The sequence below is a fragment of the Euprymna scolopes genome, chromosome 23, assembly GCF_053919585.1.
Source record: "Euprymna scolopes isolate OS-2025 chromosome 23, ASM5391958v1, whole genome shotgun sequence".
NCBI classification, from domain to species: domain Eukaryota; kingdom Metazoa; phylum Mollusca; class Cephalopoda; order Sepiida; family Sepiolidae; genus Euprymna; species Euprymna scolopes.
The window spans coordinates 72,595,153-72,611,289 of NC_136504.1; the positions used below are offsets into that span (position 1 = coordinate 72,595,153).

Here is a 16,137-nt window from a genome sequence, read left to right on the forward strand (position 1 = left end):
GAAAAACGTAAAATATTGCCTAGCATCTTAATTGATCACAATGAAAATATTAATAACGACGACAATTACAGTACTTCTGACGAAAACAGTAACCAGACACATCGATAGCCAATAAGGGAGCGAAAAAGGCCAGACTTCTTACAAATTGAAAAGATACAAGATTACGCCGTGGATTACTGTTATTCGTTGAACAGCGCACCGGAAAGTTATAATGAGGCGATTAATTCACAAAACCACCAAGAATGGGAACAAGCTATGGTATCTGAATTGAAAGCTTTATCTGAAAATAGCACATACGAAATAGTGGCAAAATTAACAGATTCAAATATAATTTCTTCACGCTGGGTTTTTTCCAAAAAAATCACAGCTTCTGGCAGTGAAACTTTTAAAGCAAGATTTGTAGCGAAAGGTTTTTCACAAATTTCTGGAGTGGAATATTGTGCAACATTTTCACCAACGACAAATTTAACGACAATTAGAATTTTATTACAACTTGCCATGCAATACGATTTAAAAATACATCAAATGGATGTAAAAAATGCTTATTTAAATGCTCCGATTGACTGTGAAATCTACATTTACCCTCCAGAGGGATTTAAAATGAAAAATAAAAATTGGGTGTGGAAATTAAATAAATCGTTATATGGACTAAAACAAAGTGCACACAATTGGAATTTAACACTCCGTAATTATTTAATAGCACAGGAATTCAAACAATGTCCCATAGATGCGTGCATGTATACCAAAAATGTAGGTAATAAATTGTTGATTTTGTTTTTTTGGGTTGACGATATATTACTCGCCTCAAACTGTGAAAACACTTTAAGAGATGTTAAAAATGAATAAAATAAAAATTTTTAAATGGCCGACCTTGGACGACTGTCATAGTTCCTTGGTATAAAATTTACCTGTGAAAATGAAACTATAACTATGAACCAATCACGATACATTGAAAAAATTCTGCTCAAGTTCGGAATGCAAGATTGTAAGCCACATTCAACTCCCGTCGAAATGGACATAAATAAAAATATAGGGACCGAAACAAAATTCATAGATAACCGAATATACAAGGAAATGGTAGGGAGCCTCATCTACTTGATGACCGCAACAAGGCCTGACATATGTTACACTGTAACAAAGTTATCTCAAAACTTATCGAAACCGACAATTAAAGACCTTAATCGTGCAAAACAAATCCTTCGTTACCTAAAAGGAACCAAGGAACAATCTTTAAGATTTAAAAAAATCCACATATCCTCTAAATTTAGAAGGCTTCTCGGATTCAGATTGGGCTAACTCTGAGGATAGAAAAAGTATAGCGGGGTATTGTTTTAGACTGTCAAAGACTGGACCTGATCTCTTGGAAAACTAAAAAGCAACAAATTGTTGCACTTTCTACTTGTGAAGCAGAATATGTGGCTCTTACTCATTCCGCGCAGGAGGCAATTTTTCTGAACACCCTTCTAAAATCTACTTTAAAACCAGATCTAAGTAAAAAACCTATAGTAATTCATTGTGATAATCTTATTAGCAAATAATTCTATGATTCATCAAAGGTCGAAGCATATTGATATCAGATATCATTTTATAAGGGATGAAATAAGAAAAAAATCTATTACTCTTACTTATGTGACGTCTGAGAATAATATAGCCGACATTTTCACTAAACCTATAAAAAGAATAAAATTAAGACATTTTATAACCAAACTTTTTGGAATCTAATTATGAATAAATCTCTTTTCAGAAACCCAAAAAGGAGAAGCATGAACAGTTAAAATCACACAAAAAAAAAAAAATTGTAAATTGTCCCGGGCACGACGTTAAACTGCGACCATTTCTACCTTACTAACCAAATTAACCAACTAATACCTAACATAATGTTTCCAGTTTTTTGTTACAAAAAAAAAAAAAAAAAAAAAAAGCCACTTGTTAAAACCATTTTGTAAACTTCCTATTTTCTCAAATAGTTCTTTTTGTATCTTTTTTTTTTGGCAAACATTTGTTAAAACTAGTGGTGGGACAATTAATCGGAATTGGAATCGTTAATCGTAAGAATCGTGTATTTTGGGAGGTATCGGAATCGGAATTGCATCGTTAAAAAATACCTTAATTTTCCGATTCCTTCATTACGATTCTTTTAGTCTGATGTTGAAAAAAAGAAAAAAATTTCCTGATATTTCTAACTGCAAGAGAGAAATGTAGCATGTTATAAAAAGAAACCAAAGAAATTCATTATCAACAGGGCAATGCTTAGTGCCCCTCCCTTACAAGGTTCATTCATTCAGATCTATTGTAATCAAAACTACAAAAGAGTTAACTTGAAAAGAAGTATGCAGGGCTCTACATTGCGAGTAAAAATAAAAAAAAACGCTTATCTTTTTGGCGACTGTTTTTTTTACTGACAAGTCTTCTAATAGTGAATGAAAATGCCTTTTCAACTTATATTTTCTTAAAATAAAATGAGCAAAGTCAAATTATTTAAACAGTAAAAGGTTTAATAGAACAATATACTTTTTTTTCTTTTTTTAAAAAAGGCTTTTGAAAGAAATATCTCTAAAATGAAATTGATCACGTATTATTTCGCAAAATTGTGACAGTAGTCGGTTTCTTTTGAAGTTTCAAAAAGAATATCATTGGAATTACATTAGAACTACACATGCTAAGTGGTGGTTTGCGGTTAAGATCTTAAGAAAATGAAAAAACAAAAACAATTATTTTGCTATCTCTTAAATACAGCTTTATATTTAATTTAAGCTACTACTGGTTAAGTCAATTTTCAAATATTTTTTTTTAAATTTACATTCTATTAAAATATTCAGCTCATGAAGCAATTAGATATATTTTTTGGAACTTCTTTTCAGATTCCCCCCCTCCCCTCCAAAAATAAAATAAAATATTGGTTTTTATTTAGATTAGATAACATTTTTGGTATCATTTTACTTTAGGGCTCGTCTCACGTTCGTATAGAAAAATATTTTTTTTGAAGTAGATTTAGGTGTGCTGAAAACTCTATAAAATACCTATTTCGAATTTTCTTTTTATCCCGAAAAAATAAAAAAAAACTTATTCTAAAAAAGACATGGGGCCTATGTTTTTTGTACCCCCCCCCCCAAAAAAAACACCATGAACTTTATAAACAAACAAAAATATGTGTTAGATGCGTTCTTCCATATTTTAAAAACTATTTGCTGGCCCCAATTTTGAATGCAATATTTGTTTATAACACACCCGAAATTATATGAAAATTAAGATTTTAAAGGCAAGTCCTGTGGTAGTGTATTATCGACATTTACAAAAAAAACAAAAACAATTGCCTTTCCAAAATTATCTGCAATTTTTAAAAATTAATTTCCATCTAATTTTAAATTGTCCGCGAAAGATTACTACGCTTATGTCACTTTAATACGAGTGTGGGTGCACATATGGCACACGAATAGCCTTAGTGTGCACTCGAGCGTACCTTAACAAAAGCTGTAAAATGGCCGAAAATAGTCTGAGAGTTCAGGGGCTCATACTCACTAGCGTAGCTAGAGGGGGGCAGTTAGCCCCGGGTGACAGCCATAGAGGGTGACAATCCCCCCCCCCCAATTTTTTTCAGCCAAGCTTAGGTGCGAAAATAGTCGGAAATAGAATTTATTTATTATATATTATGGAATTTTTAAGTTTTAATTTAAAATCTTTTTTTAGAATATTATAAACTCTTAAAAAAATTAGTCATTGCAAAATCTTTTGCCGATTTTTATTGAAAACTTTTGTACTTTTGAAATCATTTGATGACATTTCATTTTTTTAACTGTGGAAAAATGAGAAAGAAATGAGATATATATATATATATATATATATATATATATATATATATATATCCGGGGGTCACCTAGCCAGCATTGGCAAGCCAATGGTAACGAAGTGTGAAAAGTGTTAGCAACAAGTGGACATTAAAAGGATTAGAGAATTCAAAAGTTTTCACACCTTTATGCAAAAACACGTATTGCGTCATGTGTCTGTATGGAGCATTAAATATAAAGCCATAAATCCCAAACTACAGATAGAAATTATTTCTGCTCATTGGTATCTTTCATATCGTTTGACAATTTAGTTTTCACGTTTCTCAGCTACTGACAAGACACACAAAAGACAGTGTCAATTTTCCAAGATAAAAGTGTAAGTGTATACCTTTTAAACTATTTTAAAGACAGTCAAAATGTGTTTCATGAATTGAAAATTAATTTAATTTTAACTAGTCTGTGCTTGTAATGAATATGCTAATTATGAAATGAAATAACTAAGAAATTGTTTTTGTGGTTTCAACTATATTCTAGTTCTAATAACTTTTTAATTTTCAAATATAAAAATATATTTATTGAATAAATAAGATAGTTTCTTATAATAATTGCACAATACCTTCACGTTTCTTTTGAATAATCATTGAGAATAATAATGCCAAAAAAATGGGTGAAACAATAAATAAACAAAAAAGCAAACGTTATTAAAGACAAACTAAGTTACTTTTTTACCCAATTAGATACATTTTTGGAGTATATCCGAACGAGCATCACCCCCGTCTATATTTTTTTCTGTTTGTTTTTTTGTAATTTCGAAAAACTGTAAGAAACCAAACAGAACAGTGGATTGATTGGACACTTACCAGATTATCTCACAAAAAACAAGAAAAAGTATTTTGACATTTGAAAGGGGTGCTAGTTTTTAGTTATAGCAAACCGATCCTATTTTAGAACCACTCGATGAGAATTGGGATTTTACTTTGGTGCTTGTGCAGTGTACGTACCGTGTTATATTTTAGATGGGATTTCCAAGTTGAATTAAATTTTTATGGGATGTTTTTTCATTAAATTGTTAGGTGAAAGTGCAGAACAGTTAAAGAATAGCTTTTTCAATAATAACATTATTTCAGCATGGTTCGTATTTTTTGCAGTATCAAAAATGTGGTGCTCGGTAAAATTGGCACAAGTGAATAAGTAGGTAAAAATGGCACAAGTGAATAAGTAGGTAAAAATTTTGACAACACTGAGAATTTAATTATTAAAAAATATTGAAATGTGACATTTTTTTTTATTTAACATTTCTATTAGTTAAATTAATTTTCTTTCAATAATTCATTTCACTCAACAAACTTCACCATTTTTTTTTTTTTTTTTTTAATCTTTTTCTGTAATTTTGGTAATTATTTTTGCTCAATTTTATGTAGTATTTCATTTGTTTTCATAGTGGTATCATTTTTATATGTGTTCCTTTCAAAATTAGTTTGGCTAAACTTATTCTTCACGTTAGAAACAACGTGTAAAAGCAATGAAAAAGTAAGAAAAAACAATAGGTGTTAACTACTCTTTGTGAATTATGGAGGTCTGAAGAACTGCCGTCACAAATACAACTATCAATAGCCAAACAAAAAATCGTTTTTGAAGTTCTTTTAATTGTAACTTTTCGCTTTACCTACCGTTTGGTATAAAACACAAAAACTTTTGATTAATGGTATTTCTCAAATATGGTCATTAACTTTGGAAGGGTTATTTTGTATCTACAGCGCCATATCACGTGGTATATTGTTTTTTTCATTACGCACGTTCATTTATAAATTATTAAATTAAATATTTATCTTTTTTTATATTTAATTAGTATATATTTTCTTTCTCTTCCGCTATATTTTTTTATTTAATTCATTAAATCTGTTAATTATGAGGACCAAAATAATGAATCGTGGTAATTTATTCTCTAATTTTCTTGTTTTTATTCTGTTATATAAATTCTATTTTCTTTGTTTTTGCTCTGAAGGATAAATTCTATTTTCTTTGAGTTTTTTTTCTGTATTCCAATTAAGTAAAATAAATTTTCTCTAAAATAAATTTTGCTACTTTTTCCGTTTAGTTTACTATATAATAATTTTATTTAAACCAAAACACGACGGTGTAGACATAAAATATCTCTTCCAAAGTTAGGGAACATATTTGGGAACTACCCGACCATAAGTATAAAACTACCTGGTATATTTCAAAACAATAATTCCTTAGGAATCGGAATCGGAATTGTACTTGGTATCGGAATCGTATAAAAATTAGGAATCGTCCCAACACTAGTTAAAACAAAACAAAAATGTATATTTGTGAATTTTTGTGCATATGTTTAGTATTCTATTTGTATGCTTATATATATTTAAAAAGTGTTTATTTTTATATGTATAAAAAAAAAAAAAATGGCTTCTTTTTGCACACATTATACCAATATATTAATTCTTTTTGACCGATAAGAATAAAGACAAATTCCCATAAAACCAGAAGAAAAAAAAAAAAACAAAACAATTATTTTATTGGCTTATTTTTCTTTGTTCATTTATTTTTTATTTATTTATTTTTCTTTCCTTTTCTCAAGTGAAACCAAAATTGAATCCGAAAGGATTTTTCCATTATATCAAAAAAGGGTGTGTGTAAAAAGTTTTGGACTTCTAATGGGGGGGGGGGGTATGAGACAAATGGATTCGCCAATCATTTTTATAACCAACGGCTGTGCTAAACAACCAATCAAAATGTCGCAAAATTATTATAAAAAAATTGTCGAATTTTGGATTCAATCAGTTCGCCATTTGCTACGTCACGGACTGCATTTAATTCTTCGCCGCCATCTTGGTTACTGATCTGAACTACGCTGCCATCTTGGTTACTGATCTGAACTACGCCACCATCTTTGTTCAACACAAATGTCTCAAAACTTAATGCATCTTAAACCAAGCTTCTATTTTTACATCATCAACGCTCTGATCCCCATCTGGCATCAATTGAAATGAATGGCTCTCGTCTTCGGGAGGCCTCATGTTTTGACAAGCTTCTGGGCTTGAACTTTACTCCTGATCTGAAATGGAACACGTACATTAAATCTGTTGCCAAGGCCGCTGGAAAAATGGTGGGATCCTTCTATCGATCCAGGAGATATCTCATTGCTGATGCAATTTTCTAATAGAAAAAGTAAACCAAAAATAATTTTTAAAAAAACAAAAGACGGAAATCTATCAGTTGAAGTAACCAATCTTAAAGATGCTCACTCTCTACTTAAAATGAAGAATTTTCATGAGCATAAGTGCAAAGTCTTTCCTCATAAAAGACTAAACACTTCAAAAGGAGTAATTCGGAGCTATAGGTTATCATTAGTAACAGAGGAAAAAATAAAAACTAAATTGGAAAAACAAGGAGGAATCTACTATATCCGCATCAACATAAAACAACACAATAAAATAATAACCACCAATAACTTTTAACAAACCAACAATACCCAAAAAATCAGGATCGGCTACTTAAATGTAAAAGTAGAACAATACATTCCTGCTCCACTGTTTCCACTGTCAAAAATATGGACATCATAAAGAAGTCTGTAAAGGAATAAAAATATGCAGAAAATGCGGCAACAAAGAGCCTGACCAAACCGAAGAAGAATGTATGAATGAGGTGAAATGCGCTAACAGCAAAGAAGATCACCCGGTCTTCTCTAAAACATGTAAAACATATTAAAAAGAAATAATGGAAGTAAAGTACAAAAAAAACAGAACTTTCCCAGAAGTCAAAAAAAATAGTTGATACGTACTTGAAAGACAACACACGCTGAGACAACAAAAAAGATAATTAAACCATAATAAAGTACTTATATATTCATGCTTATTTTTCAGTCTAAGAAAAAACATGGAACGGGATAGACTCAACCCAGCAGCTCCTCTGTCGAGGGAGCCAAGATAATTTCTTCATGAACACCAAACAGTCGGTTAACGAAGGAGTCAACTCTACAGAGACAACCTATTTGCTGAACCTATTCAAACCAAGGAGGACATTCTACTACCGTTCAGCATGATATCATCTGATTATTAGAACTTATCTTATTTCTTCATGAGTCCCAAGGGGTTCACTTTATGCCTGAATATGGGCGCCATCATTCCCGCCATGTTCTCCATGTACAACATGGATCCTTCCAAAGGAACAATGAACTAACATTCCAACAAAAGGAATTCTAACTAAAGGCTCCATGCGTATGGAAGCAAATTCGGCCACCATTTTTGCAAAGGACTTACCAGAACCAAAGAACTTTCATTACTGTTACATTGTGAATAAAATTTGAGTTTAAACGTATGGCTTTGTTTGTGGAATTCAGTTGCTTCTGCAGGGAGGAAAATTGAATGGGTAGGAAAGAAATTTCTTACAAAATTAAGTGAAATTTTTTTTCGGGCAACTTTGTTCCATAATGGATACATACAATTGAAACTTTTTTTAATATTTTCATTTTTTAATGTCTTTACTAAACTGTACAAGTACCTTTTTTTTCTTTTTTTTTTTTTTTCGAGCAAAGGTTCAAAGGTAAGTCAAATAAATAATTTCAAGGAATTTTTTTTGGGGGGAAGGGTGTTTTTTTTGGGGGTGTGTTATTTTTTTAGGGAAATCTGAAAAAATAGAAAAGTTGAAACAAAACTGTGTTTTTGCTTTTTTTTTTAAGGAAAAACCTGGAAACTAGAAAAAGAAAGACTGGGTGGGATATATATATATATATATATATAAGAGCAAACAGTTAATAAAACATGTTAAAAAACACTTTAAAAAAGAGTTAAAAACATATTTAATCTGAAAAGGAACTTGATAAGTGGATAGTCCTTAATCCGCGGAGTTTCGAAGAAATACTTTCCTTCTCATCAGAGGGTAGGAATTAGCAAAATGCGGGATCGTTAATTGTAATTTTTATTTTATATATATATATATATATATATATTTTTTTTCATTTTAAAATAGATGTTGTTGTTTTCTTAGACCGTTTGAGGGTATGGCCGCCTGGGCCCGCTATTTGCCAGGGATTCCTTAGAAAATATTTCCTGCAAATATCTCTTAAGAAATTCTTCCAGTTGGCGATGGATGGTGTGCATCAAGCGAATTCAACAGTCGCACTGGAGGTCTTTTTGCATTGCTCTCTCGAACGCCCACAAGTAGATTAGTTTTAGTATTATGGCAACTGCCAGCTTAGACTTTGCGAAAACATTTCCAGTCCGGATCGAGGTAAACGTTCGGCATTTGCTAGCCTGACACCTCCAGGTATAGCCATCGCTTACTTTACTTCTTACAATAAAGTGCATCTATGTCCACAAGAGATACACATTTTCATCTGCGCTAGTAATTTCCTATTCTGACAAAATTCCAGGACTCCCGCTGGTGTTTTCAACTGCTTACTTAAGGCTGTAAAATTCATGTTTTTTTTCCTTACGTGAAAGTATGCAAATGGTGTGCTTTTTTTTTTTTTTAACTAACTTGTTTTCTTTTCTTCTTATTCATGATTGTCGTCTGCTGCTTTGAATTTTCAACTCGCACAAACGCACGTCGCGTTGAAAACCATCGCGCTACATTGTCAGCTTTATGTTACGTTAAACGGCTTAATTTCTTCGCCGATGCTCGGCTTACTTTGGCTGTTGACGCAATGTTCCGGGAAAAGCCAGACGTGCGTGGAGTTACGTCTGGCTCACTGTCTGCCTGCATGAGTACCAAAATAAATAAGTAAAAAGTTTTTATTTTTTTAAGTGAGAGAAAAAAGATATCATGAAAAAAAGATTGTGAAACGTTTTAAAATAAATAAATAAAAAGTCGTTTTTTTTTAAAAGTTATTTTCAAAAACAACTTCTAAAATATGGGTATAAATATACCTCCAATGCGTGCCACGGTTTTAACCCCCCCCCTGTATATAACATGACGTAATTGTAATTTAATATTATCATCCTAACTTTTTACCATTTAAAAGAAAAAGCTTCATCTAAACTGCTAATATTTTTAAAAAATTTTTTACAGCATACAAAAACAATGAAAATGCAAGACAAAAATCGTGTTTACATTATTGACACTTTAAAACAACGTTCCTATATAGTGACGTTTTTTAAGCCGTTCGTTCACACACCTGTGGGAGTTGAATACTCTCAGCCTAAATCGATTGTTGCCCTTTAACTAAGAAGAACGACCTACCTACGTCACTTCCTGTTTCTCATATTTCACCCTCTTTTCTGCTGAACGCTCAAACAGTCAACATGTGACAAACACCGCTCCGGTGGAGCTATGAGCTACCACCGCGTTCCTGAATAGCCAGTCAACCGCAAGTAACGTTACTCATCTCTCAATGAACTCTTATACTTCCTATCACTTTCTATTACTCTTTCCTGTATATATTTATGCAAATAAATTGCATTTGTTTCGTTGATATATAGCGGCATATTTTCGTCTTCATTATGCGACCTTTAGTCTTTTCAATTCCTCTACCATTAAATACATCCATTCCACCATTACACACATGGGGACGGGATCGTCTAAAGCACTATAGAGCGTCCTGTCCCCAACAGAGTGGTAGACTCCCGACGTGATCTTTTTCAAAATGGTGACTTAACGGACATTCTCATAAAAGCTTAACAATCAACGTTCCAAAAACATTTTTAAAATGTTCTGTCGCAATGAAACATACCGTTATATCGTTGAATAATCAGCGAAATATACTCAAAAAAGAAAGAAAAAAAAAACAAAACAAAAAACACAATTTCCAAAAAAAAAGGAGAAAAAACTTTTTCGTTGCATTTTCAATTTTACGTCTAAACACATGTGCGTCAATTATCTATCGTCCGCCATCTTTTTTTCTTACTACTTCGTGGACAACTAATGTAAACAAACCACCTCGAAAGAAAAAAAAATCTTTTTTTTGTCGCAGCCTAAATAATAATAAAAAGAGAACAATAAGCTTTATTCACGCACATATAAAAAATAGACATTTTATTCTCTTCACATTTTTATGACCAAGCGTACTTTTGAACAACGATGTCTGTTAAAATTTCGACGATACCAACGGACTACTATTTTCACAAAGATTTCAATTTTTCTCGCAAACGATGCACATTTCCGTTATAATCCAATCAAGAAAATAATTTTAATGACGTCCTGAATATAACGCGCTCACTGAAATATTCTTAGACGTTCTTTTCGCGTCATTTAACTCAAACTTTTTTATTCTGTTCTCCATCATAATCGAAGCAAAATATGACCTCAAGAACCTGAAAGGTCAAATTTTCCTGTTGCCTTCATTCTTAATAATCAGTTTTTTCAACAAAACTATTTTCGAGGACCAGTTCTTGTTTACCTCAGCCGAGAAACACTTCACACAGAGAGATGGTTACGCACATGTAATGAGCACCTGAAACGAATGAACGTCACACTATAGCACAGACGTAATTCCAGCGACATGCATCCACTGCTACAACGAACGAAAATTACTTCCTTATTTGAACGAGGTTCCTAACAACTTCAATAGCAATTTCAGCATGTTTTCCACGTATTTTCAACGCCAGAAATTATGTATGAATTTTGCTGTGGACGACGAAGTCTCAAAACATTCCCTCACACACGCGTTTTAGCTACGTATCAAAACTTTAAACCTTCTTCACTTTACCGAAATATTTTTTTTGCCATGTGCTAATATAAAAAAAATATTTCAGCTTTCAATTTCATCATGGAGAACGTGTGGCAACAAGCCCACTAAAAACTCAAATAGCAACTCTCACGCTATTTCAACTCCAGTTTTCCACAATTATGGAAAGGAAAAAATGACAACAAGCCTCTCCACGGCATATCAACCCTTTCCAGCAACACCTCACAGGATATCAACCTTTTTTAGCAACAAACGCAACAACCACACAAAGATGTTCACCAAACACTGTACATTCCTGGATTTCACGATTCACCTCACCTCACCGAAGTTCTCCAGCTAATATGAGTAAGCTGCATCATGCACACTGATACACTCATCCTGGACGTTCAGACCATACCAACCCACTGAGTACGCCCGAGCACCTGAACAACGTTGACACCGCTCTCTACGGACGGACAAATTTCCTCACAGACCCACTTGTGACCGTAAGCGTGTAGTCGATACATTCGCGACCAACGCGAACCAACTTCAACCCACCGTGCTGACCCTTGCGCACGCTTCATAGACTTCGCGGCAATACAGTCTATGACCGCAACACTTGCATTCAAACTCATAACGTCATTCCTGTGACCATCCCACAGTTGTACAAGTTTGAACACTTTTTCCTGATATTCTTTAACGTCGCAACTCTATCTTTACACCCTTCTACTTAATAAATAAATAAAAATTCTTCCTCGTTCTCTATACAGTGGACACACACGCAAACATATATATGCATGCTTTTTCTCCAATTTTCTTTTCTCTAGCTTCCAGCTAACTAGGAAGGGAGTATTGTGGGAGTTGAACACTCTTAGCCTAAATCGATTGTTGCCCTTTAATTAAGAAGAGCGACCTACCTACGTCACTTCCTGTTTCTCATATTTCACCCTCTTTTCTGCTAAACACTCAAACAGTCAACATGTGACAAACACTGCTCCGGTGGAGCTATGAGCTACCACCGCGTTCCTGAATAGCCAGTCAACCCCAAGTAACGTTACTCATCTCTCAATGAACTCTTATACTTCCTATCACTTTCTATTACTCTTTCCTGTATATATTTATGCAAATAAATTGCATTTGTTTCGTTGATATATAGCGGCATATTTTCGTCTTCATTATGCGACCTTTAGTCTTTTCAATTCCTCTACCATTAAATACATCCATTCAACCATTACACACATGGGGACGGGATCGTCTAAAGCACTGCAGATCGTCCTGTCCACAACACACCTATGTTTTAAAAATCTAGTAAAAATCAAATAATAATCATATTTTCCTGAAATTTTTGATATTTATTCATTATTAAATAAACTTACATATTAAAAGTAGGTTTCGTTAAATATATTAGAGGAAATATATATTTGTAGGTGTTCTACCCCTATCTCCATATCTTTCATGGTCCGAAAACTAAACAAATAAATGTGGGTTGATAAAAGTTTCAACATTTTTCAAAGCTGAAAAGATCAAATAATTAACAAATAGTAATTTTTATATATATATTTTGCACATCACCGTGGAAGTACCTACTGAAATACTTTGTTTATATATTATTGGCATAGTAACATAACGATGATTAGGGAAATTTTTTTTTACTTTTTTATTACATTTTCACCCCAAACAAAGCACATTGCCACTTTGATGTAAGGGGCTACTATCAGGGACATAAGCATCAGGGGTGCTATGTAGGGAGTTGGGCAGCAAGATGTCAGTTCACTTGAACTTCTGCATGTCAGTACAGTTGGGGAAGCAGGGACCTGGAAGGGAATTCCAAAGTCTAGCGGTTCTGGGGAAGAAGCTACTGGAGTAGAAAGCTCTCTTACATCTAGAGATCTCTACTGTGAAGGGGTGGGATTTAGCTGCTTGTCAGGTTGGTCGGGGGTATTTACGTTGAGGGGGTACAAGTGCTTGCAGTTCGTCAGAGCATTCACTGTTAAAGTACTTGTAGAACAAGCAGAGGGATGCAACATTTTGTCGATGGGACAGAGGTTGAAGCTTAGATGAAAATTCAGGCCCTATCAGATTGGCGACTCTCTTTTGAACCTTGTCTAGGAGCGATAGCCTAGTGGAAGATGCACCAGCCCAAATATGACAACAATACTCCATACATGGGTGAATGTATGTACAGGATACAATACTCGATACATGGGTGAATGTATGTACAGGATACTTTCGGGCGTTAGTAGCTTTCTAGCACGGTAGAGAGAACCTACCTTCTTTGCAGCGGTCCTGGCAATACTCTCAATGTAATTGTTCTAACTCATGTTTCCTGTGAACGTTAGGCCGAGGAGTCTAAAAGATGTACTTTCAGATAAAGAATCATTGGCCATTGCTATTGGTGGTAGAGAAGGTTTCTTGTAATTATTGAAGGAAACAAGTTTAGTCTTGGCAGCGCTGATGACCCATCGATTTTTGTCCCCATGCCACTACAGACCGGAGATCGTCTTTTAGTGTTTCTTCCTTTTATGTGATAAAAGGTTCGAGATTATTTTTCCACCTAAACTCCAGACCTGCGGGCCTATGGTTGGACAACTAGCGCACATTGACCAACTTTTTCTTTTTTTCAGGTGTACACATATTTTTTCCTTCTGGAAATTGACTTTCGGCTTTAATCTTTCGAATACAACCAAAAAGTAGTCGGAAACCTACAAAAAATTATGAACTGGCGTTCAAAACTATGTCCCCGGATTTTTCCCGACATTTTTGCACGTACGTAGTTATTCGGAATTTTAACTTATTTGTCTATTTTACTTATTATTTACAAAAAAAAAAAAAAAAAAAAAAAAAAATCATTTTTCGGTACTTATGTATTTTTGGTACCGCGCTGAAATAATAACCTTATTATTTTGAAAGCCATTCTTAACATGGGGAAAGGAGGGTGTTTTATAACTATGCTCCCACCTAGCAATTTAATAAATAAAAGATATCGTGAAACTTAAATTTAACCTGAAAAAACTATTTAAAAATAGCGCGGTACCAAAAATACATAAAAGCACCCATTTTCCTTACAATTACTCGAATTTTTTGTTTAAGAAAAATTACAATATCATCACATTTTACATTTTTTTTTTTTTTTTAGTGTTATAAAACTTTTTCTTGGCCTTTTGGTCAAGATCAAAGTGTAGTATCTGTTCTTCAGATGCTGCACGTCATTTTCTTGTTCTCTTTCGGTGGAGGAGAAATCCTTCACGACTGAGACAATTTTTATTTTTATTTATCCACGTTAAAAAACGACCCTGGTGTCTAACTCCGTCCCGTGGGGAGGCATAATAAATAGGTACATTAAATGAAATAGTTGGGGAAAAAAATCATTGTTTGCAATTCTTAGTAAAATAGAATAGGTTAAAATTCCAAATAACCATAAAATTTAAATGTAAAAATAGCATTTTTATCAATTAAAAAAAAATTAATTTTTATTATAATGAACTTTGCTAGTGAGCGGAGATCCCACAGTAAAAGTGAAACTTTTATAGCGGAGTCGGAGTGAGTGTCAAAGAATTGTGATTGTTATTTTTTGTGTGTCTGAAAAGTAATTTGCATTTTTTTTTTTTTTTTTACATACCGTTTTACTGCATTTAGAGATCCCTGAACTACACTACCACCGTTTTCACCTGGTTCATACAAGACACCAGTTATATCGAGTAAAATGCCTTTGACATCTCTCCACCAAACATTTTCCGCCATTGCAAACGGTGCTTAGTCAAAACTTCTAAATTACAAAGTCCGAATTATTTCCCTTGAATAACTTGACACGTGCACAAAGTGTTTTCGTGAGTATTGACCTTAAACAGGAAAACATGAATATTGAATTATGTTTATCTTTCGAACTACTTGCCAGCAATAAATTTAAAGCCTATTCAATGCAAACATTGCATCCATATACTTGGGGCAAACGAGACGTGCTGAAAATTGTCGACAATGAATGATAACTTAAAAAAAAAAATTTTTAAAGAAAATTAATAAAAGCAATAAATAGACATTTCTATACTTCTTGCAGGGTACTATTGAGAATTTGACCCAGATCCTCGAGATTTCCACCAATTATGTTTCGAGCTCGACTGATAAGCCGAGTAAAAGTAACAGACGCACGACGCAGACGAATTTCAAAACAAACTAGCTGAAAAAAAAAAAAAAAATGAAATACAATAAGTAAAAAATAACAAAAACATATTGTAAATTTATTGAATAAATATTTTTTTCTCGATATTTTCATTTTTTAATGCATTGACTAAACTACGATATATATATATATATATATATATATATATATATATATATATATATATATATATATATATATATATATATATATATATATATATATATATATATATCGTCGACCTAGACGAGAGTGCCCAAAATGCCGACCAGGACTGAATGGAAGAAATATCTCATGTATTTAATTTAAGCCGTCGTTTCGTATCTTACAACATCGTATCTTACAACATATACAACAAATATTTTCTGGGTGGACACGAGCTGTTTACTTTGGGCATACTGTAATCCTTTCTCCTGGGTAAAATTAAGGAGAATTTCCATTCTTGGAGAAGTAGCCATTTTTTACAAGCGATACGGTAGAGAGAAGAGTGTTGCCAAAGTAAATTCAAGTGCCTATCAGGGTTGACAGCTTGGTTTCTTTTTCAAATTTGGCTTTTTTCTGATAATTTTATA

At 33.0% G+C, this 16,137-nt stretch overlaps 1 protein-coding gene and 1 pseudogene across 1 annotated transcript in view; one reads left to right on the forward strand and one right to left on the reverse strand.

Annotated features, from left to right (window-relative positions):
- LOC145245997 (phospholysine phosphohistidine inorganic pyrophosphate phosphatase-like) overlaps positions 1-15,186 on the reverse strand; it is a 120,467-nt gene extending 105,281 nt beyond the window's left edge. The window contains exon 1 of the mRNA XM_080107793.1: positions 15,029-15,186. Coding sequence (XP_079963919.1) covers positions 15,029-15,150 — 122 coding nt within the window. The 5' untranslated portion in view covers positions 15,151-15,186. The remainder of the gene's footprint in view (positions 1-15,028) is intronic.
- LOC145246310 (U2 spliceosomal RNA) lies at positions 14,555-14,693 on the forward strand (annotated as a pseudogene).
- Positions 15,187-16,137: the final 951 nt, after the last annotated feature.